At 57.7% G+C, this 21,834-nt stretch overlaps 1 protein-coding gene and 1 long non-coding RNA gene across 3 annotated transcripts; one reads left to right on the top strand and one right to left on the bottom strand.

Annotated features, from left to right (window-relative positions):
- Window positions 1–1,313: 1,313 nt before the first annotated feature.
- On the bottom strand, window positions 1,314–9,182 carry LOC105103906 (uncharacterized). Its single transcript, XR_004134796.2, has 5 exons — window positions 8,088–9,182; window positions 7,598–7,945; window positions 4,783–5,563; window positions 3,453–3,576; window positions 1,314–2,072 (listed from the first exon to the last, which is right to left on the bottom strand). It is a non-coding gene; the product is annotated as an uncharacterized LOC105103906 (long non-coding RNA).
- A 1,614-nt stretch (window positions 9,183–10,796) lies between these two features.
- On the top strand, window positions 10,797–17,934 carry SLC6A8 (solute carrier family 6 member 8). Of its 2 annotated transcripts, XM_031446496.2 has the most exons (13): window positions 10,797–11,170; window positions 12,771–12,902; window positions 13,773–14,022; window positions 14,420–14,552; window positions 15,149–15,283; window positions 15,376–15,479; window positions 15,567–15,691; window positions 16,270–16,382; window positions 16,498–16,635; window positions 16,714–16,816; window positions 16,911–17,011; window positions 17,098–17,268; window positions 17,605–17,934. In XM_031446496.2, the coding sequence occupies exons 1-13, from the start codon at window positions 10,909–10,911 to the stop codon at window positions 17,743–17,745; spliced, it is 1,908 nt and encodes a 635-aa protein (XP_031302356.2). In that variant the 5' UTR covers window positions 10,797–10,908; the 3' UTR covers window positions 17,746–17,934. The 2 variants fall into 2 exon arrangements, with proteins under 2 accessions (XP_031302356.2, XP_064339173.1); XM_064483103.1 differs by having other exon boundaries at window positions 10,879–11,170; window positions 16,498–16,816.
- The last annotated feature ends 3,900 nt before the right edge of the window (window positions 17,935–21,834 follow it).

The raw sequence follows: 21,834 nt of genomic DNA, 5'->3' as shown, positions 1-21,834 counted from the left end.
TAAAGAGCTTTTCAAAGTCCTTTCAGGGGACTCCTTACAGAAAAACTAATTCAAAGTGGATCACAGACCTAAATGTAAAACGCCAAACTTCTAGAAGAAAACATAGGAGAGAATCTGTCTTACCTTGGGCTTGGTGATGAGTTTTTAGATGCAGTATGAAGAAAGAAAAAATAATAAATTGGACTATATCAAAATGTTAAATGTTTGCTCTGTGAACAACACTGTTAAGAGAATGGAAAGACAAGCCACAGGCTGGGGGAAAATCTTTGCAAAAGACTTGTCTGAGATAGGACTTGTATCCAAACTATACAAGGCACTCTTAAAACTCAGTAAGAACACAAGTAGCCCAGTTAAAATATGAGCTAAAGGTCTGAACAGATACCAAAGAAGAAATACAGAACGTAAAATTCTTTCATACAGAATGTATGAAAAGATGTTTACCATCATATGTCATTAGGAAATTGCGATTTAAAACGATGATGAGATAGCACTACATGCCTATGAAAATGGCCAAAACCCAGAACACTGACAATGCCAAACACTGATGAGGGTGTGGAGCAACAGGGGTGCTCACTGATTGCTGGAGGAAATGCAAAATGGTTGGTTCAGCCACTCTGGAAGACAGTTTGGTGGTTTCTTATAAAACTAAACATACTCTTAGCATACAATCCAGCAACAGCACTCCAAGGAATGTCTTGCCCCACGTCAAGGTATTTTACCCAAAGGAGTTGAAAACTTATGTGCACGGAAAAACCAGCACACAAATGTTCATAGTAGCTTTATTCATAACTGGCAAAAACTGGAAGCAACCAAGATGTCCCTCATTAGGTGCGTGAATCAACACACTGTGGTCCATGCAGTCAATGGCATACTATTCACTGATAAAGAGGAGCTATGAAGCCAGGAAAAGAAATGAATGGGGGGAGGATATAGCTCAAACACTAGAGCACATGCTTAGCATGCACAAAGTCCTGGGTTCAATCCCCAGTACCTCCTCTAAAAATAAATACATAAATAAATAAACCTAATTGCCCCCCCTAAGAAAGAAATGGATGGATCTTAAATGCACACTGCTAAGTGAAAGAAGCCAGTTTAAAAAAGTCTACACTGCAATTTTAAAAATCTTTCAGGAGGTTCGGGGATCCCAGAAAGGAATGCAGATTGTGACAAAAAGAATCTACATGTACTACAAATGCATAAAACCACCTCACTGAAGGGGGTCGGAGGAAAGGAGCTGATCTAAGTCACCCCGGGAGTGAATGGAGTCTGTAAAACTAAAGGCGAAAGTGTTACTGGAGAGTAGGTTCTTGTCTTGTCACAGAAAGAATTCAGAGATGAAACATGGAGGTCAAGAAAGTAAAGTGAGGGTTTATTAAGCCATAGGTTGCTCTCAAGGGGCAAGCGGGCAGATTCAGGAGAGTAGCTGCGCTCAGTTTCTTTGGCAAGCTGGTTATATGGGGTATAAAAATGAATGGGCAGAATATTCACTGGGGAGCGAGGAGTTTGGGGTCATATTCCCTGATTTTCATCCCAACTCCACCTTCCTGAGGGGAGGAGGGATTTTTGTCCTTACTTAGTCTTGATGGGAAGTGTCATGTCATTGGTGCATGATGGGTACTTCTAATCTGCAAGGCTAATTTTATTCAAATGAGCATATAATGAGACTCAAGGTCTACTAGAAGTCAAATCTTCTGCCATCCTGGGCCTAGTTGGTTCTACCCAGTTTACATCTTCTCCTCAATGGCTGGGCCCTGCCCCCTTCCCTCTTGTCTCATTCTCCCCTCAGAGATTTTACTCCCATAATCTTATGGGAAGCAGAGGAGCTATAGTCCATAGCTGCTTCAGGGTTGAGTAGGGGCATCAACCCTGCCTGTCAGGGAGTAAAAATCTCTGGATGCCTGATCTAGGGGTCCCAGGGGCAGGACAGCTTCTTGTTTTAAGTCAGACGGTGTGGGCCGGAATCCTCGCATGGCCATCATCTTGATGTGGAACTCTTGTAACCACTTCCATAGCTTTCCTATGAATCTTCTTGAAGATGAAGCACCTTTGCATCAGAGTACAACAGTAACTGTCTGTAAGTGACAAAAGACTTAAAAAGCCACAGATAAACACCTGATTGTAATGTAATTGATAAAGAAATGTAGTTACAATAACTAGAATTATGACTGATTACATTTAATTTAAACTACCAAATAATCCTAGTTAATATAATATTTCTCTGAGATGCCTCAGGGTTCTTCCACAAACCTCCAACTCTCTATATCCATATTATTTTGAACTTTATTTTCTTTTCCATTCATAAACAACCAGCTCTAGGAAAAAATCACTCTCTTCTCCCTTAACAAAATGCAATTCCATTCCTCATACTTCCTTTTGTTCAAAACACACATCTTACTTTCATATCGTATACTGAAATGTTTCCTTTATTTTTTAGTAGTTTTAATTACATATTTAAATTAGAATCCTCATCTCTTAAAAACCTTAATTTTTAGTGAAAACTAAGAAGTAAGCAATTATGAACTGTCTTTTACCTTAGCATTTATAGAATGGCAAACATAAATACCAATAATAATTTCTAAAAAGATATGTGCTTTTTATAGAAAATATCTCAAGGTGGTAACAAACATTCATCAACAATCCTAAATACCTTTAGTTTCTCTGTGAGGGAAGCCAATGCTCAGTAATTAATGGTTCAGTATCTGATTTTATTTGGGAATGACCTAGCTATTCAATAAATTTCCATCATTTAACTTAAGTAAGCATGACTCTAAAACTTCAAGTTACCAAATATCTGGAGAGATCATTTTTAAGTAGGCATTCCTAAAGTATAATTGTTTCTGAAGAGTTTACCTAAAAGCTCCTATTTCATTTACATTTACTTTTCCTTGAAAGTTTTTTCCCATTGAGTTACTTTCCTGGCTGACAAATTTCTAACAGTTACAACAAGGTCTTATTTGACCTCTAGTAAACCTAGGTACAACAGAAGTATTATATTTAACACCGATAACCCTAAAAACATGTCTATATTAGTTGAGCCAACAAGCTTAAGCTAGCTTCAATACCAGATATCGACTCCGTACTGAATATCTCCCAGATCACGTGAACCTGAAATTCACTCTGGTCAGTTTCTTTTATATTTCTGAGTATTTATTTAAGTGCTTAAGTCCCTTAAAGGCAATTAAATAGAGCTCTTTCACAAATTAATTTTGGCTATACCATACATACATCCAGAACACACATACAAACACACAAAGAAACACAGAGACCTCATAGTTTCCATTCCAAAATTAAAAACCCATCAGTTACAAAAGAGGTTGGATTCAAATTGGGTTTATGGCAGATGAACAAATCAAGGTCACCTGTCTAGATGGCTAAACCCTTTTTACTAATATTTACGGAAAAATCATTTAAGATTCCTACTCATCTTGACAAATCAAGTTCAAATTACTTACCCTTTTTCTCAAAATTTGCACTGTAAAAAGATAGCGAGCTCAGGGTTCCCAGAAAAGACCAGGTGGAACATTTGCATCTCAAAGGCTTGAGAAAGGCAAATTCCTCCTAGGATGACTTTGTTCCCTGAAGAACAGAAAAACAATGGTTTTCCCAATGCTTACAAGCCTCTTAAAACAAGCAGGGTAGGTTTAGGGAGTAGTGGGAGGATGTTGGATTATTTCTGGCACTACACCTCTGGTCCTGGAAAGACTAGATTTGTAAAACAAGGACATTTTTTCCCCCTCAAAGAATTCACTGCCACCTCATTGATACCAAAGGACTGACACATCCCTTCACCTATGTTGGAATGTTTTACTTTCCTTCATGTAGGTTAGAGGAGACGCCTCCCCCAAAATTCCTATCAGGCTTTGAACGTCAGCTATGGTTGGTCTAGGTAGACCGGCGGCCTCCCATTTTGATCATCTTTTTTACAAACACATTTGAGGATCCTCCCTGGGTTTGAGAAGTTCTCTGATTATGGCCCTCAGTTCTGCCTTTGACCTGAAGAGGCTTGCCTGCAGCCTCATGTGGTCTCCTTTCTAAAGATGCCTGAAAATAGTAGCTCTGTCAGGGACCTCAGTCCCCCAGATAGCAGGGTTCACTTGAGAAACAATACGGGGTGGGAGACCTCCTCTTGTTGCCGAGTTCAAACTCGTCCTGCTCGCCGCATGACAGGCCAATAAATCGGGAGACGGGGTGTTGGGGCAAGGAACAGAGACTTTATTCGGAAAGCCGGCAGACCGAGAGGATAGCAGGCTAATGTCTTAGAGAACCATCCTGCTCTAGTCAGAGTACAGGCTCCTTTTATACAAAAAAACAAGGGAGGGGGTGTGGTTGGTTGTTGCGATCTTCTTGCTGCAGGCATTCTTTGTTCTTGCAGCAACAGCCGTCCCCATGGGCCAGGTCACGGTGTCCCTGTACACCTCCAACAAAACAAAGGTTATTCTCTACTACACTCTGGCTTGGGACTGAGGCAGGTGCCCACGGCCAAGAGCAGTCTTGGTGGGTATCTTCCCCATCAGGGTCTCCAAATTAGACTATTGTCTGGAATTTAGTGAGGAAGTCCCTTCCCTGCAAGGGAATGGGGCACTCAGGCATGAGCAGAAACTGACGTGCAGGGGTAAAATTTCCTAGCCAGCAGCTGAGGATGGCAGGTGAGGGGTGAACCACTTGGCTTGGGGCCCTTCCATCAATTCCGTTATCATACAGGATTGGGAGGACAAGGGTCCAGGCAAATCAGTCAGCACAGAGTAGGCGGCCTCATACCTAGTAAGAAAATAACTTTCCTACCTGCCACATCAAGGGTCACCCGAGGCTCTTTTGGAGAAATGACCAGGTGTCCCTTGCGAGCCTGGGAGGTTTCCTGGGCCTGTCAGTCTTCAGTCCTCTTGGCCATCATTGGTTTGGGAGTCCCAAGTCCCCTTCAGGACTGGGGGCACTGGTCCTTCCAGTGGCCCTCCTGGCCCACTTAAAACACATCCTTCCTCAGCGAGACACTAGCTCTGATTCAGGTGTCCTGGATTCTGTCCTCACCATGGGTCTTCACAAGTGAGGGCCACCCTGAGGTGGGGCAGGGGTGGGCTGCCACCAATAACTGTGCCTTTCGCTGTTGTCCCTGAATCTTTTCTGTCTCTTCAACCTTGTCTCTACTGTTGAATATGCCAAACGCCAAGTCCATGAGCTGATTCATGGGGGTCTGGGGTCTCCAGCCCCCCAGATGGGGCATTAGGGTTAGATGGCCTGGAAGACTGTCCCCCCTCAGAACCAGGAGTAGGAGCTCCCAGCTGTGGAGCTCGGGGAGTGGACTCATGAGGGGTCGTTGAAAACATGGAGCTCCTGTGGGGGAAGAAGGTGCTTTGAAGGGGCGTGAGCCAGACACACGCAGCAGTTCTTGAGACATGGATCTTGGAACAGAGTCACGAACATTTGGATGCATGGGATGTCTCCTCCATTTTTGGTCAAGATGTCACAAGACAGGGGTCTGATGGGTCCTGGCCAGATGGTAGTCATTTGTCCTAGGACTCTCCCAGTGTCCCTGATGTCTCAAGATCCACGACGGCCTGACTCTGGGCTAGGGGATTTGGCAGAAAAGGTGTTTAATTAAGCATGGAAAACTGGGCTTGTAGCCATTCGGCTGTGAGAAAGGGTCTGTCTGCTTGGCAAAGACAAGAGTGGGGTCCCGGTGGGCACCTGAAATCTGCCTGTTTGAGGCCTCTTGGATCAGCCAAGGAGAGAAACAAGAGCCAGCAGGAGAAAAAGTGACCAGAGTCCCCGGGCCTAAATCCTTCAGAGAGACCGGAGACCCAGGCCCTGAGTCAACTCAATCCGATTACCTTCATCTTCCAAAAGAAAAAGAGAAAGAAATAGAGCTGAAGGGTGGGGCTGGAGCGCCACAGGGCAGTGATATTAATACAAGGCAGAACCTCCCCTCAGGGTACAGTCCTTGTGATGCTGAGGACAGGTACCTCTACACAGAACACTCCACCTGCTGGCAAAGCCAGCGGCAAGGAGGCTCAAGGAGAGGAGGAGAGGAGGATAGCTGAGAATCTAGGGAGAAGGGAGGTGTACAGCCAAGAGGCTTCCCAGAGTAGACAGGAATCGGCAGGAAGGCATAGGGCCAGGATGCTTCCTGGGAGAAGTTTCGTAAGCCCGCTGAGAAGGGTGCTCGACCGCTACCTCCGCTCAGGGGTTGATGAAGTCCGTGACCCCTGTGAGGTAAATGCGACTTTCTGGATGTAACAAAGAAGTTCTGGCCACACTTCTGGAAGGATAGAGGCTTGTAGGGCCAGGGAGGGGCTGAAGATTGTGAGAGTCACAACAGTAACTCCGACAAACCGCGGGGAGTTCTCCAGCATCTCCTCCAGGTCACTGATTACGAGGATTGTGTGAGAGGACAGAAGAGCCTAAGATGCGAGAAGAGGCGGTGTGGGATCCTGGTGGGGGAAAGACATTAGGGGAAAGCCAAGGAAATCTTAGGACGACTCTGGACCTCAGTTGGTGACGAGGTACAATACCGGTTGATTCTGGTAACCACCGTATCACACAATGGAGAGCATTAGAAACCCAGGGAGCTGGGTGTGGGTGTGTGGGAACGCTCACTACTGTTTCTGCGACTTGTCTGTGCACCTAAAACTATTCTGATATAAAAAGTTTACTTAAAACATGAAAACAAATTTGAAAAATCCTGTTAGAGCATCTGTGGGTGAGCACAGCTGGGGAACAAGGGGTGTGGGGCGGGGCCGGGTTGCCCTCCCCCCGCCCACCAGGCAGCCTGCCCCTTTCACCCCCTTTGTCCCCTTCCCAGCAGATGGAAGCACAAAGCCCTTCAAGGTGGACTCCAGCCTTCCCTTTGTTCCCAGCTTATTCTCATTCCAAACTCTGGGTGCCCGGAGCCTGGTGCCCCGCCGCCTCCAAAGAGGAGGAGCCCCCAGCCTATCTCCAGCTGAGAGATCCTCCTGGCATAACCGGTCACCCCAGGGGGGGTGCCCTCCCACCCAGCCCCATCCAAGGTGCATGGCCACTCTGTGTCCCGGGTTGCTGCAGGCACTGAGTCCCATTCCCAGGCCGAATTCCCAGGCCTCCCTGGACAAAGGGAGCCCTCAGGCTGGCCCTCCCTTCCCTGGCCTCCTCCTTCCAGCTCCCCCTCTTCCCCTCCCTCTCCTCAGCTCCTACTCCAACCGCCACACCCCCCCACCCCCGCCCGCCTAACTGGGCTCTGAAAGGCCACCGGCCTTCTGCCTGCAGAACACTCTGCTTCTCACCCGGGGGAGGCAAGGCTGTAGGAGGAGAACCTCCACCCTGTCCTGCACATGCTCCGGAACCAGCCTCGAAGGGCCATTAGTACAAGGGCCTGGCAGGGGACAGCCTCCTGGCCCTCAGCTGAGATGTCGGGGTGTCCGCCCTCCCCCTCCCCAGCAGCTGCTGCAGGGGGGATGGGGGTGTTGGCAAATCCACCTTTGCCAAGCCCTGAAAAGCCACCGAGGGCTGGAGAGCCCTCTGCCTTTGTTCTCCTCGGGTGCTCAGCACACCGAGAGCACTGCCTCATGAGCACTGCAGCTGTCCCTGTCAGCCTGGACCTTCCCACAGGCTGCTCAGGTCAACGTACCAGAGGCCAGAGTTCCAGACTCCGGCTCCCATTATAAGAAAGTCCTGCCGAATCATCCCGGAGGCGAGGATGGGTCGGTGAACTTCGCGCAGCTTCGAAGCCCAGCTCGGCTTGGCTGGGCACGGGCAACTGCCCAGGCGCAGACACAGGCTAAGGGCTCCCTCGCCTCCCTCTTTAGCTTCTGGGACCGGTGGCAGCTGTGCCGAATCCCACAGGATCAGAGGTGGGTGGGCACGGGCCAAGGCGCAGGGAGGGCCCCTCGGGAGGCACACTCCTTTCCAGGACTGGGTAGCCCGCCGGCCAGCTCGTGCCCAATCTCACATGCCATGGAGGAGAATCTAGGTTGATCTTTGGCACAGAGGAAAAAGCACAGAGAAGAGCAGATGGGAGGGACTGGTCAGATTTGGGCTGCAGAGAGAAGCACGCCAGTGCACAGGCCAAGAGAACGAGGCTGCTATGGGGTCCAGGAGAGGTGGGTGGCCTTACCCACCTGGGGAAAACCCGAGCCGGGGAGGGAGCGAGGGTGCAGCCCTGTCAAGTGGGGTCCAGGGGGGCCTGTCGCACCCTGCAGATGTGGAGGTAGCGGTCCCTGGAGCAGTGAGAGCCGTTCTCGGCTGCCAGCTCTCCCTTCACCGCTCTCTTCAGCCACCTCCCTCTCCACAGCCTCTGACCCTGCAGAGGCAGCCCCGGGTGGCAGGTCCCTCCATGTCCTGTAACTGGCCTTGGACCACGTTCCCTCCCGTCCCAGCCGGCCAAGGGGGAAGAGGCCCCCACCCTTGTCTCTGGCCACACCCCTCAGGCCTCCCTCGTTTCACCCTCTGCCCTCATCCCAAAGTGCCATCGGCACCACCCCCCATCTCCCTCCCCTGCCCCTGCCTTCTCTCCCCACCGAGGTCCTAGGACTGGCAAGATCTTCAATTCTCAAGAGTCTCCCGCACCCCGCCGCATCCTCACTTCCCCTGCTTCTCTTGGCGCCACCGGCCCGACCTCCGTCTGCTCGGACGCGCAATCCTCTCCATAGACGCTGCCTCACCCAGTTCATCGCCACAGCTAACGCCCTCCCTTCACAGGCGTCACCCCCTCGGCCTGCAAGCACTCCCTGCCCCTTTTCCTTTGCCTGCTCCACGGGATCCTTTCCTCTCTCAAATGTGCAGATGGGGGTGCCTGAGGTTTGTGGGCCTGGCCCTCCCCTCCCCCTACAACCCCAATCCTCACTCTGCAGGCAGCCCCGCTTCTCCAGGCCATCCATGGGTTACATACTCCTCCATCGTCTCTTTGTCTCCCAACCAGCCTCACTCTTAGGCTGGGCCAGAGGACTCAACGCAGGGTCTTCTGAGGAGCAGGGTGACCCCATCACCTCGAGGGTTCCAAGCCTCCAGTACCCCCACCTAGCCCCAACGCTGGAGACCCCGCCTGTCTCCCATACAGGCCCCTGAGCTCTCTGGCAGCCAGTGGATGCTGCCCCTCCCTCACCTAGCAGGCTCGAGCTGGCTCGGGCCAGAACTGCTTTTCTTCCTAAAGCCGCCGGATGGCTGAGGGTTTAGCTTAACGGGATGAGCCATCTGGGGACTGCAGAGTGGCGGTCGGGGAGCCTGGGACTGGGGGCAGGGGTGGGGGCGGGCACACTTTACATCTCCAGCCGGGACAATGACCCCCTCCTTCCCCAACCTACGGCTGGCCTGGCCTTGGAAAATTCCGAACGGGCTGCTCAACTGCTGATAGGGAAGCCGCTAACAACCTTGCTCTTGCTGGGGAGGCCTGGAGGTCCCTTGGGAGAGCGGCACTGAGGAAGGGGAGCTGGGGCCTCCCAGCTGAGGCCTTTAGGGAGGGTCCATGCACCCAACAGGCACCAGGGGGCAGCCTTATCCTATTCCTGCCCAAGTCTCCTGCAGGTCAGGCAAGGGTAGGGGGCAGCAGCAGTCCCTACAACCCCCCACCCCTCATTGGTGAAAAAGTGTGACCTTGTGCCTCAGCCGGGCAGGCTCCCCTCTGCCTGCTCAGGGGACTCACGGAGACCTGTCACCCTCAGAGCTATGGCTCTGCCCTCCAGCTTCAGGGCTGGGACGCCCGAGGAGGGCTAAAGGCAGGAGACAGGGTCTCTGGCAAAGCCTCACAGCACACCTGGAAGCAGAACCCACCCCACCCCCTCGCCCAGCCTTTCCTTTGTCGAAGGCTGGGCCTAGCCCTTCAAGAGGCCAAAGCACCCTGCACTTCCTCTGGTGCAGGGGAGCCAAGAAGCCAGAGAACTTGGTACCCAGTAGTGGCCCAGCCCGCAACTGGGAGGAACTCGGCGGGAGACGGGATAAGCTGGAAAAAAGAGAGAGGGAGGCCAAGGATGTGTCGAAGACAGCCAGGGCAGTGGCTTGCCTACAACCGGGAAGGGCAGGTTAGGAGGGTCGTTGCGGGCCGGCGTCAGGCCCAGGTGAACCGGGGGTCAGGGAGGGCAAGGCTCCTGGGGAGGAGGTGCTGGCCGGCGCCCCAGGTAGCAGCCATCCAGCTTCTCGCTGGAGCGGCGTCTCCTCGGAAGGAGGAGGGCGGGAGGAGGTGGGCGGAGTGACGGGGAGGGCGGGAGGGACGGACGGAGGAGGGGGAGGGGAACCAGCCGGGTCGTGGGGGTGGGGCGATAGTGACATCATCCCGGAGTCGGTTCTTAAGCGGCAGCCGGTCGGGCCCGGGAGGAGAGGCACGATCGGAGCGCAGTGGTGAGTCGCTGATCCCGCCGCGGCCCCGAGTGCGGCTGGAGCCGCCGCCGCCGGGAAGGACGGGCGAGCGCGCCCAGGCCGCCGTCTCCGTCGCCGCCACCGCAGGAGCCGCGGGCGAGCCGGGCAGCCGCGCAGGCCCGGGCCGGGGCGGGGGGCGCGGGCCGCAGGCCCCTGCTCCGGCCGCCGCTTGCAGACAGTGGGCTCCGGATGCCGCCCGCGCCCCGCTAGGCTGAGCCTCGGGCCGGGCGAGCCGCCGCCGCCGCCGCCGCCGCCGCCGCCGCCGCCGCCGCCGCCGCGGGAGCTGCGGGCAGGAGCCTCGGGAGCCGCCGCCGCCGCCGCCGCCCGGCCGGGCCCCGCCGCCGCCCGCGCGCCCCCGGGCCCCCGACACACATGAGATTCTTCAGGCTCACTTTCAAGTGCTTCGTGGACTGCTTCTGACCGCGCCGCCCTCGCCGTCCCGCACCCCGCCCGCCGCCCGCCCGCCGCCCCGACCCCCGGCCCGGCCGCCCCCGGCCCCCGGCCGGCCCGCGCCTTCGGGGCCCCCCCCCCGTGCCGCCGGCGCCCCCGCTGCCCGCCCGCCCGCCCCCGCGAGGCGCCGCGCCCCCGGCCATGGCGAAGAAGAGCGCCGAGAACGGCATCTACAGCGTGTCCGGCGACGAGAAGAAGGGCCCCCTGATCGCGCCCGGGCCCGACGGGGCCCCGGCCAAGGGCGACGGCCCCGCGGGCCCGGGGGCGCCTGGCGGCCGCCTGGCCGTGCCGCCGCGCGAGACCTGGACGCGCCAGATGGACTTCATCATGTCGTGCGTGGGCTTCGCCGTGGGCCTTGGCAACGTGTGGCGCTTCCCCTACCTGTGCTACAAGAACGGCGGAGGTGAGCGCCTCACTCCTCCGCGCCGGGGCCCCTCCCCCGCCCGCCGCCGGCCCGGCCGGGGCTCCGGGGCAAAGTCCAGGGTGTGGGGAGGCCCCCCGAAACGGCTGGGGGCCGGGGGCCGCCCCTCGCGGGCCGTGGCCGCTCGGTGGCCCTGCCGGGCGGCCTCCACCCCCCTGGCCGGTCATGTGCCTGGCAGTGTGTGGGGGGAGGGCGCCGGCGAGCCTCCTGCTGAAGCCGCAGAGCGGCCCCCCAAGACTCCCGGAGCTGGGCCCCCGAAGTGATTGGCCACTGAGGGGGCCAGGCAAGGCCTCTGCCCCCCAGGGGGGCTCCCAGAGGTGAGGAGCCCCGGCTGCCCCCGCCAGTCAGGCACACAAGTGGGACATTGTGTGGGGCCCCCCACGTGTGCACACACGAACACACACACAATGAGCCACTCTGTCCCTCCCTCTGCTTCCCCCCCCCCTTCCCCTCTCTTCTCTTCCCCTCTCTCCTCTTCCCTCCCCTCCCCTCCCCTCGCCTCCCTCCCCTCTAGCCTGGGCCTGGAACACTGGGTGCCTGAGCCAGGCTCGGGAAGCCTGCAGCCTGGGCTGCCTGGCGCCGCCGCTGGACTCACTGCATGCACACCCCATGCCCGCCTGCCCCAGCCCAGCTTAGCAACAGCGATGGGCACGCGTGTGTCCTGTGACTGCAAAGCAGCACCGGGGTTGGTGGGAAGCCACAGCGACTAGATGACGGGTGGGAAACTGAGGCCCAGAGCGAAGGCCTCTGCCCAAGGTCACAGGCCAGAAGGATGCTGAGACCTGGAGCACAGCAAGCTGCAGCCGAACGCAGCTTCTGAGTAGTGGAGGGTGCTCAGTTGGGGCAGGGATAGGGGGCCTGGAGAGGAGGGAGGAGTGGACAGGGGCGGCTGTTGCCCAGGTCTCCCCACCCCCCAGCTTGCTGTGCCTGCCAGCCTCCTCCAACCTCGTCTCCTGTCCTTGCTTTCTGACACCTGTGTCCACTAACCCACCCACCCCCTTCCCTGGACCTTCGCACTTGCAGGCAAGCATCTGGGTGCAGGGAAGGCAGGGGCTCCCTTCTCTCGCCCAACCTAGCAGGTCCCCAGGCCTAAGCAGCAGCCATACGTGTGTACCTGCAGCACATTCATACCCTCGCAGTCTCCTCTGCTGCCTGGCCAACAGGGAACTGCGACACGATTAATGGCTTGTATCCACAAGTGCGTGTGTCCTCCATGCCCGTTAGTTTGGTCACCCTAGGTGACTGTAGGGGCAGAAGCCTTGTAGGGGACCCCAAGCCCAGGAAACAGGGCTCTGAGGGCCCAGGGGCTGTGCTTGCCTCCCTCAACACTCCAGCCCTCTCCCAAGACGGTTCACCTTGAGCCCCTGAGTCAGTAGCCACCCTTTGCTCTGATTCACCCAGTGGGAAGTTATGATGGGGCTGGGGCGGAGCCTGTAGCTAAGGCTCCACCCGCCTCCCAGGGCTTTGGAACACTGGGCTGGCTGGCCTGGCCTGCGCAGCCTGGCTGGGGACTTTAGGTCAAGTCCCCTCCTGGCTAAGGGGCCACCCTGTGCAAGGCGCCACCCTGAACTTTGTCCTTCAGGTGTGTTCCTTATTCCCTACGTCCTGATCGCCCTGATCGGAGGAATCCCCATTTTCTTCTTGGAGATATCACTGGGCCAGTTCATGAAAGCCGGCAGCATCAACGTCTGGAACATCTGCCCCCTGTTCAAAGGTGAGCAGCCCCAGGTGGGCCCCCTCTTCCTCAGGGACAAGCAGACCACCCAGTGACCTTGAGGCCGAGACTACACTGGAGGGTGGGCTTCTCGCTGGGGAGAATGCCCAGGCCCAGTGGGGCTAGGGACAGGCCCTGCCAAGCACCCTTGGCTTCCTGGGGCTGAATGGAAGGCGCCTGGGTGTGGGACTCTGATGGCAGGAGAGGCCAGAAAGCCAGCCTAAGGAGCTTGGGCTGGAGCCATCAAAAGTTCAGGGTCTGAAGGGAAGGACCAATGTCCCCGGTTACCTTAGAGCCCCCTTCTGCATGTGGGCAACGTTCCCCCATCATCTCTCAAGGCCGGAGGAGGTAGGTCCTATTATTTCCGTCCCCGAGGAGGCTGGAGCACAAAGTGCAGTGACTGGCTGCGGTTGCCCGCCAAGAGGGTGACTGTCTCCCACACTGCTCCAGATCACCAGAAAACCCCCCAGCTGCTGAGTACTGGAAGCCGCTGGAGGGGCCGGGCGGAGGCTTGGCCTCCCTTCAACCCAAGAGAAGGGGACAGGTGTATGAAGCTAGAGAAACAAGAGAACTTGATTTTCAGATGGGGCCAGGATGTGGGGACTCTGCCTTGGGTCCGGGGAGGATGCGGGAGGTGAGGCCTGGGAGGTGGGCAAGGAGCAGGGGCTGATTTTTGGTGGCAGACAGGTTGAGGAGTTAGCCCAGCGCTGGGACACTTGTACAAGGGAGTCTGGTGGGGCTTGGAGAAGTCTCCGGTGCCCGACAGAGAAGATCTGGGATGGAGGGGTGGGGGGAGGACAGCAGATGCAGGGAATGGGATGTGGGGAACTGGGCAGGGAAGAGCCTCCCCGGAAACGCACTCCTCTCCAGGCCTGGGCTACGCCTCCATGGTGATCGTCTTCTACTGCAACACCTACTACATCATGGTGCTGGCCTGGGGCTTCTACTACCTGGTGAAGTCCTTCACCACCACGCTGCCCTGGGCCACGTGTGGCCATACCTGGAACACTCCTGATTGTGTGGAGATCTTCCGCCACGAAGACTGTGCCAATGCCAGCCTGGCCAACCTCACATGTGACCAGCTTGCTGACCGCCGGTCCCCTGTCATCGAGTTCTGGGAGTGAGTCAGGCGCCTCTGGGCCACGCCCGGCCTGTCCCTCTGGCCCCCCACCCACAGCTCAAGTCTGCGGGGGCGGGGGTGGGGGCCCAGCCCCGGGGGGATGAGCCAGGGATGCGGCGCGGCTGTGCCTGCCGGCCTGGGGGAGCGAGGCTGCCGCTGCCGCTGCCGCGCGTGCTGGGGATGGCGTGGGGCCGGGCCGCCAGGGGCTCGTGGGCTCCAGGCACACGTGCTGCAGGGACACCATCCAGGCTGCAGGCTTGGGCCCCGGCCTGGCCCAGGTGCACAGGACGGAGCAGCTGGACTCAAGGGCTGCAGGAGGGGGAGCACCACGCCCGGGCCAGCTCCGCGTCTCTTTGCCCTTGGCTAGCACAGCCCTCATGCGCTCTCCCTCCCCCAGGAACAAAGTCTTGCGGCTCTCTGGGGGGCTGGAGGTGCCAGGGGCCCTCAACTGGGAGGTGACCCTGTGTCTGCTGGCCTGCTGGGTGCTGGTCTACTTCTGTGTCTGGAAGGGGGTCAAGTCAACAGGAAAGGTACAGCAGGCGGGGGGAGGGGATGGCTGGGAGGGGAGGAGAAGGGACCGCAGCATGAGGGGGCAGCATTGCCTTCGGGTGGAGTGTCTCCGCCGGGGACCACTGTTGCAGTGGGAAGTGACTGGACCAGGGCCGGAGCCCAGGGAGGGGGCAGGGGGCAGGTACTTCCATCCAGGCCACTTGATCCCCGCCCCATGGCCTTCCAAATCCAGGCCCAGCAGCCTTCCCTCTGGAGGCTCTGGAGGCTCTGGCTGGCTCAGTTCTCTGCAGGGGGTGGCCTGGAATCCCTGGGGCCTGCCCCCAGGCTGCCACCCAACTCCCTGCCAGGGGGAGGGCCCTGCCTCTCCCCTCTGCAGCTGACCCACGCTGGCCATGGGGCTGCTGGTGCTCCAGTCACCCCAGCCGAGCACCTAGCTTCCTTTGGAAGGAGCCATGGCTCTGATGGTTAGAAGCGGGGTGCTGCTGGCTGGGCTCCCTCCTTACTTCTGAACATGCCATCCAGTATGGGGGGACCGTGGCCTTCCCGGCAGTCCTGTTCAGGCTGGGGGCATGGGGGCTGGTGCCACAGGACGCCTCTGAGCAGCCTGGCCCCCCAGATCGTGTACTTCACGGCTACATTCCCCTATGTGGTCCTCGTTGTGCTGCTGGTGCGTGGAGTGCTGCTGCCTGGTGCCTTGGACGGCATCGTCTACTATCTCAAGCCTGACTGGTCGAAGCTGGCGTCCCCTCAGGTGAGACAGGCGGGCTGGGGTGGGAGCCGGTGGAGGGGGCAGGCCAGCTCAGCAGGGCTCCTCACGCCCACCGTCTCCCGGTCCACTTCCAGGTATGGATCGATGCCGGGACCCAGATTTTCTTTTCTTACGCCATCGGCCTGGGGGCCCTCACGGCCCTGGGGAGCTACAATCGCTTCAACAACAACTGCTACAAGTAGGCCCCGCAGCCCTGCCACCCCTGCCCTGCCCGCCTGGGGGCAGCAGGCGGCCTCACCAGCCCGCATGGCCCCTCTGCCCCCAGGGACGCCATCATCCTTGCGCTCATCAACAGCGGGACCAGCTTCTTCGCTGGCTTTGTGGTCTTCTCCATCCTGGGCTTCATGGCCACAGAGCAGGGCGTGCACATCTCCAAGGTGGCAGAGTCAGGTAAAGACCCCCAAGCCCCAGCCTGGCCTCCGGGGCAGCAGCTGCTGGCCTAACCACAAACACCAACACACATGCAGACATTTTGAGAAATGAGAAAAATTCAAACTCGATTTGTCACATCACTCTGGGCCAGAAGTAAGCCTGGCTGAGCAGCTGCGAGGCCCAGCTGTTCAGCCAACTCAGGGCTGGAGCCTTGGCTGGGTCACATGGAGCCTGGAGCCCCCAACCTTCTGTAGCCAGGGGCCTTGAGGTATGTCCTCATACTTGCCAGAGTGTTGCCAAGGGAAAGGAGGGCCTTCTTGGGGTCAGTGGTAACCTGTGACCACAATAGCTGCTGGAACCCAGGGCCAGAAGGCTGAGCCAGACACCCCACTCTTCTAAGTGGAGGTTGACCAAGGGCCTGTGGGAACCTTCCAACCCCTGGGATGGCACACACAGGGGCTTCAGTGGCCCAGCAATGCCTTCACCCTGGGCTACAGGGTGCCCTGCCATCATCTGGTACCCTGGGGCAGCGTGGAGGTGGGGACAAGATGTGGGTGGGGGCCACAGGTGCCCACACTCTGCCCCTTCCCTCTCAGGGCCTGGCCTGGCCTTCATCGCCTATCCCCGGGCTGTCACGCTGATGCCTGTGGCCCCGCTCTGGGCTGCCCTGTTCTTCTTCATGCTGCTGCTTCTCGGCCTCGACAGCCAGGTTTGCCGGGAGAAGACAGAACAGAGGGGCCCGGGAGGTGGAGAGGTGGAGGGCCGGTGGGGCAGGCGGGCAGGCAGGCAGGCGAAGGGGCACAGCCTGAGCGGCCCGGCCACAGTTTGTAGGTGTGGAAGGCTTCATCACCGGCCTGCTGGACCTCCTGCCGGCCTCCTACTACTTCCGTTTCCAAAGGGAGATCTCCGTGGCCCTCTGCTGTACCCTCTGCTTTGTCATCGACCTCTCCATGGTGACCGATGTGAGTGGGGGCGGGCTGAGGGATGCCCGGGCCCCCCGCTGCCGGCTGCCACCTCTCCTGACCGGGCTCCGTCCACAGGGCGGGATGTATGTCTTCCAGCTGTTTGACTACTACTCAGCCAGTGGCACGACCTTGCTCTGGCAGGCCTTCTGGGAGTGCGTGGTGGTGGCCTGGGTGTATGGTAGGTCTGGGCCGAGGGGCGGGCCGGGGGTGCGTGCGGCACGGCACAGGGTGGTGGGTCTCGAGCTCTGGCCCTCCGGCCTCACCCACCCCAGGAGCTGACCGCTTCATGGACGATGTGGCCTGCATGATCGGGTACCGACCTTGCCCCTGGATGAAATGGTGCTGGTCTTTCTTCACCCCGCTGGTGTGCATGGTAAGGGCTGGCTGGGCCAGGCTGGGCAGGGCGAGGGGCACCAAGGGCCTGTGCCACCCGCTGAGCACACAGCTTACTGCTCGCAGGGCATCTTCATCTTCAACGTGGTGTACTACGAGCCGCTGGTCTACAACAACACCTACGTGTACCCGTGGTGGGGCGAGGCCGTGGGCTGGGGCTTCGCGCTCTCCTCCATGCTGTGTGTGCCCCTTCACCTCCTAGGCTGCCTCCTCAGGGCCAAGGGGACCGTGGCTGAGGTCAGTTCCCCAGGCCACCCCTGCCCTCTCCCCCTCCTGCCGGGGCAGGATATGACCTCCAGAGTGCCCGTTCTCCCACTCCCTGGGACCAACCACTGTGCCAGGAGCCTCCGGGCCAGCTCAGAGCGGGGTAGATGGAAGGGAAGTTGGCCTTCCAGGGCCTCAGGTCGTGGCAGGGGGAGGAGAGCCCTGTTTCCCTAGTGCAGGGAGGGAGCCCTGTTTAGTCACTCTGGGAGGCAGTGGTGGGTGGCAGTGGTGGGTGGCGGGAAGAGGAGAGAGGCCTGGGACCAGCAGGTGCCCTTCCCCAGGGACTAAACATGTCCCTCTCTCCTGCAGCGCTGGCAGCACCTGACGCAGCCTGTCTGGGGCCTCCACCACTTGGAGTATAGAGCTCAGGACTCGGATGTCAGGGGCCTGACCACCCTGACCCCAGTGTCTGAGAGCAGCAAGGTGGTGGTGGTGGAGAGCGTCATGTGACAGGCATCCCAGCTCCCATCACCAGCTCACCCTCTTGTAGCCATAGCAGCCCCTGCTTTAGCCCCCCACCCCTCCAGGGGAACTGCCTTTCCCTGACACCCCTGGGGTGGGGGAAGGGGAGGAAGCACCAGAGTGCTTATAACTAAAATAATCTTTTCCATTTTTAATAAAACGCCAAAAATATCACAACCCACCAAAAATAGATGCCTCCCCAACCCCGCCCTTAACCAAGCTGGTGCACAGGCTGCTTCCCAGGCCCTGCTGCCCACCCTCCAGTGCCCGCTAGTCACGTCTCAGCCGACCCTGCTGTGCCCTGCCCGCCTCCAGGCTCTGCCCAACACACCCTTGGGTGGCCCCTCACCCCAGAGGCAACAGTGGCAGCTTGATGAACAGGAGGGCAAGGGGGGGGGGGAGGGATGGGCAGCAGAACCAAGGCGAATATTTCAGCTGGGCTAGACCCCCTCTCCCCATCCCTACTCTAGAAGCTTAAGAGAGCCAGCCAGCAAGGGGACCTCCCGGTTCCTGCGCCAATTGCCACCAATATCAATTGTGTGAGCTTGTGTACGAGTGAACGTGTGCGTGAGCATGTAGGTACATACAGATCTCTCTTAGCAAAGGTGAATACCAGGTGTAAACTGCCTGTGGGCAAATGAGGCTTGTATTTTGCACATTTTATAAAAACTTGAGATTTCTGCTTGTATATTTCTAAAGAGAAAACACCCTGATGTCCTTCTCCTTGCCACTCCCCCATCCCTTTCTGCCCATCCCTTTCAGCCCCTTATACCTCTGCCCCAGCCAAGGAGTGTGAATTTATAGATCTAATTTTCATAGGCAAAACAGAAGCTTCAAGTGTGTGAGTCTGTCCTGTGGGTGCGCATGTATAGTCTCTGGCCCCAGCCTGGGGCAGAAAAGTGCACAGCAGGGGCCTCAGTGGGTATCCCCACATCCCCCTCCGCCCCCAAGTGGGCGGGGTGAGTGAAGGCAGCTCGGGCGGGGATCTGGGGCTGCTCACCTGGCTTGCTCAGGCTTGCCCACGCCCTGGCCCCTGGGCTGGGCGCTACTGCTACCTGTGCAGGGATCTGAGGTGGGCCCCAGCCTGGGAGGGATCCTGGGCGTGGCGCCCACCTGCGAGCTTAAGGCTGATGCACCCGCCACGTCTCAAGTCCTCTGTGTAGCAGCTTCACTAAACCCACGTCTGTCACGTCCAATCCCCACACAGCCCACTGGGCCCAAGAGATACTGGATCCCCGCACCAACGTCGGTTGGAGGGGTGGGGCTGGGTGAGGGCGGGGGTCCAGCGGGGACATTCTTACTGTGCTAAAAAGCCACTGCAAACATAGCAATAAAAACATGCCATTTTCCAAAGCCGGCTTCTGTCCCTCTGCTTGTCTTGTGGGGTGGGGGTGGGGGGAAGAGGTGGGCAGGGACTGAGGGTCAGGGGAGGTGCAGGTGGAGGCCTCCCACCTCAAGCTGAGCTGCTTCTGGTCAAGTGTTTGTTCTGAGGGTCTCTGCGCCAGGCTCTGGGGATAGAGCAGGCAAGGCAGCCGGCAGAAAGCCTTTTCCCCAGGGAGCTGACACACTTGGGGAGAGGATAACAGTAGGCTAAAGACAGACACGCCGAGATGGGAAGGGGGAAGTCGGGCACCGAGATTTCTGAAGGTTGCTCGAATGCTGCACTGAACAAGTGCCCTTCCGAGGGGCAGCCCAGGTAGAGCTGGGGAGGAGGCTCCAGCAGAGCCCAGGGAAGGTGGACGTCACTTGGACCAGGGCCCTAGCACTGCAGGTGAGAAGTCTTCAGATCAGGGACAGTGGTGTCATCAGAGTGGAGATGTCTAGTCAGCAGGTGGACAGAGTTTGCAGTTCTGGAAAGTCTAGACTGGGGACAGAACTTTGGAGGGTCTCACCACATAAAGATGGCCCTGAAATCCCTGAGCCCGGATGAGTGAACCAAGGTCGGGGGGGAGGGCGTGGGGCATGGGCCACTGTAGAGGGAGAAGCGGCACCAGCACTGAGCCCTCCTGGGACACTCAGAGCGGGTAGAGAAGAGGGGGTTTGGAAGGGGCCCCAGAATTCCAGGCTGGTCCTGGAACCCGCATGAGGACCCCTAGGCATCAAGGAGGGAGCGATGGGCTCTGTCGGGTGATACCAATGGTCGAGGGAGAAGAGGCCCGAGACCGCTCGCTGCGTTTGGTGACAAGATCATTGAGACCTGGACAAGAGAGGTTCGGGGTAGGGGGAAGGGCGAAAGAAAGGGGTGGAAGCAACCCCAGTGTCCACCAACAGAGGGATGGAAGAACAAAACAGGATCCATCCACACAATGGAAGTGTTCAGTCTTAAAAGGAATGAAATGCTGACACCTGCTACCACATGGCTGAACCTCAAAGACATTATGCTCAGTGGAAGAAATCAGTCACAGAAAGACACATAACGTGTGACTCCACTTCTGCAAGGTCCCTGGAGTAGTCAAATTCAGAGACAAAAAGCAGCATGGTGAGTGGCAGCGGCTGGGGGTGGGGGGCTGAGGGTGGGACAGGAAGGAAGCTGCATTCTGGGAAGACACTACAGCTCTGACGGTGATGAAGGGGACAGCTGCACAGCAATGTGAATGTCCTCAGTGCCCCTGAACAGTCATCTTAAAACTGGTTAAAATGAAAGTTTGAAATAACATACATTTCAGCACAATTTCAAAGAAGAGATGGGGAAGAAGTGAAGAAAGCGAACCCATTCGGGGCCCCTACTCCACCCAGAGGAATGGAAGGGAGGAAGAGCATGACTGGCAGGGGAGCAGGGGCCCGCCCAGCCATCAGGCAGGGGGTGGGGGTCAAGATTTGGGAGCCTGCTGCCCACTCTAGATGCCAGCCTGGGCAGAAGGGAGGCGGTGGCCCTTCAGAGAGAAGTGACAGCTTGCTCCTCTGCAGTCCCTCTGAGATCACTCCCTCTCTTCAGCAAGGCACAGTCCCCTTAGTGAGGAGAGGGCTTTAGACTGCAACCATCCAGCCAGGGGCAGGCTCTGGCTTGTGACACTGCCACCAGCCCACGCTCTGATGGTCACCAAGAACCTGGACAGGGGATGGGTCACTGCAGAGCTGGGGAAGGAGCATCAGCTGAGCAGGCACTGACCCAACACAAGCTGGGTCCTGAGAGCCTGTGCCGGCACAGAGCGGCGCCTCCCAGGCGGGGCTGCAGCCCGGCCCCTGCAGGCCCTGCCCAGCAGACGCCTGGCAGCCCAGTCTTCCAACCCAACCCTTGTTCCTCCTTTAATAAGACTTCTCACCCTACAGTCTGTGCTCCTGCCGCACCCACAACTTCAAGAACCCCGAGGGCTAGCAGCTCCCACATCTGCAGCCTGGCTCTCCTGAGATGAGAAGGCCCCCTCACACGGCGCCCTGCCCCCATCAACTCCTCCATCAATGGTCCCTGCCTCCCCTGCAGCCTGGCCTGTTGTCACTCTCAGGCCCCTGCCACTCCCCACCCAGACTCACATCAACTCCTTCACATCTCCACTCCAACTGCAGCCAGGCCTTCCTTGGCTCAGGTCCTCGGTACCTCTTGCCAAATGGCCTCCAAGCCACCTGCCACAAGGCCACCAAAGACTCAGAAAACTTCAACATCACAGAAAAGGGAAATTGACAGAGGTCACACCACTTGGCCAGGGACCTGAGAGCGGCAGGCAGGCACCACTTACTTGGGACTCAGTGATAGGGGCTGAGGACACAGGGATCGGCAGTCTAGTAGGAAAGACAAGGAAAGAAACGGATCAGCCCAAGGGCACCCACGGGGTTACCAGAGCTAGGGGCGAGACTGGGGATTCTGTCAGGCACAGCGGGGACAGTCTCCTTTAGAGAGTGGAGGGTGCTGGAGAAAGACCCCTGGTGATGCGCCAGAGTGGGTGGGTTGCCGCAGATGGCCCTTCGGTCTAGCCTGGGCCAGCACCTTGCTTTTCACCTTCAAGAGTCAGTCCTGACAAGGTGCTCCAAAAGTGGCTGTGTGCAGGTTCTCCCCTTCTGCGCAGTCCAGGGCCTGACACCAAGGAGGTTCAGGGGCCACCTGGGGCTGGCCAGGGAAGAACCTGAAGCCACACCATCTGG

Source organism: Camelus dromedarius, chromosome X (assembly GCF_036321535.1).
Source record: "Camelus dromedarius isolate mCamDro1 chromosome X, mCamDro1.pat, whole genome shotgun sequence".
NCBI lineage: Eukaryota > Metazoa > Chordata > Mammalia > Artiodactyla > Camelidae > Camelus > Camelus dromedarius.
Note: the sequence above shows the minus strand (reverse complement) of the source record. Positions and strands in the feature narration are given on the sequence as shown.

Coding starts and splice junctions, on each gene's coding strand:
- SLC6A8 (XM_064483103.1), top strand. CDS start 10,909: ATGGCGAAGAAGAGCGCCGAGAACGGCATCTACAGCGTGTCCGGCGAC. Junction 15,480..15,566: donor TTCAACAACAACTGCTACAA/GTAGGCCCCGCA, acceptor CTCTGCCCCCAG/GGACGCCATCATCCTTGCGC. Junction 17,269..17,604: donor CCAAGGGGACCGTGGCTGAG/GTCAGTTCCCCA, acceptor TCTCTCCTGCAG/CGCTGGCAGCACCTGACGCA.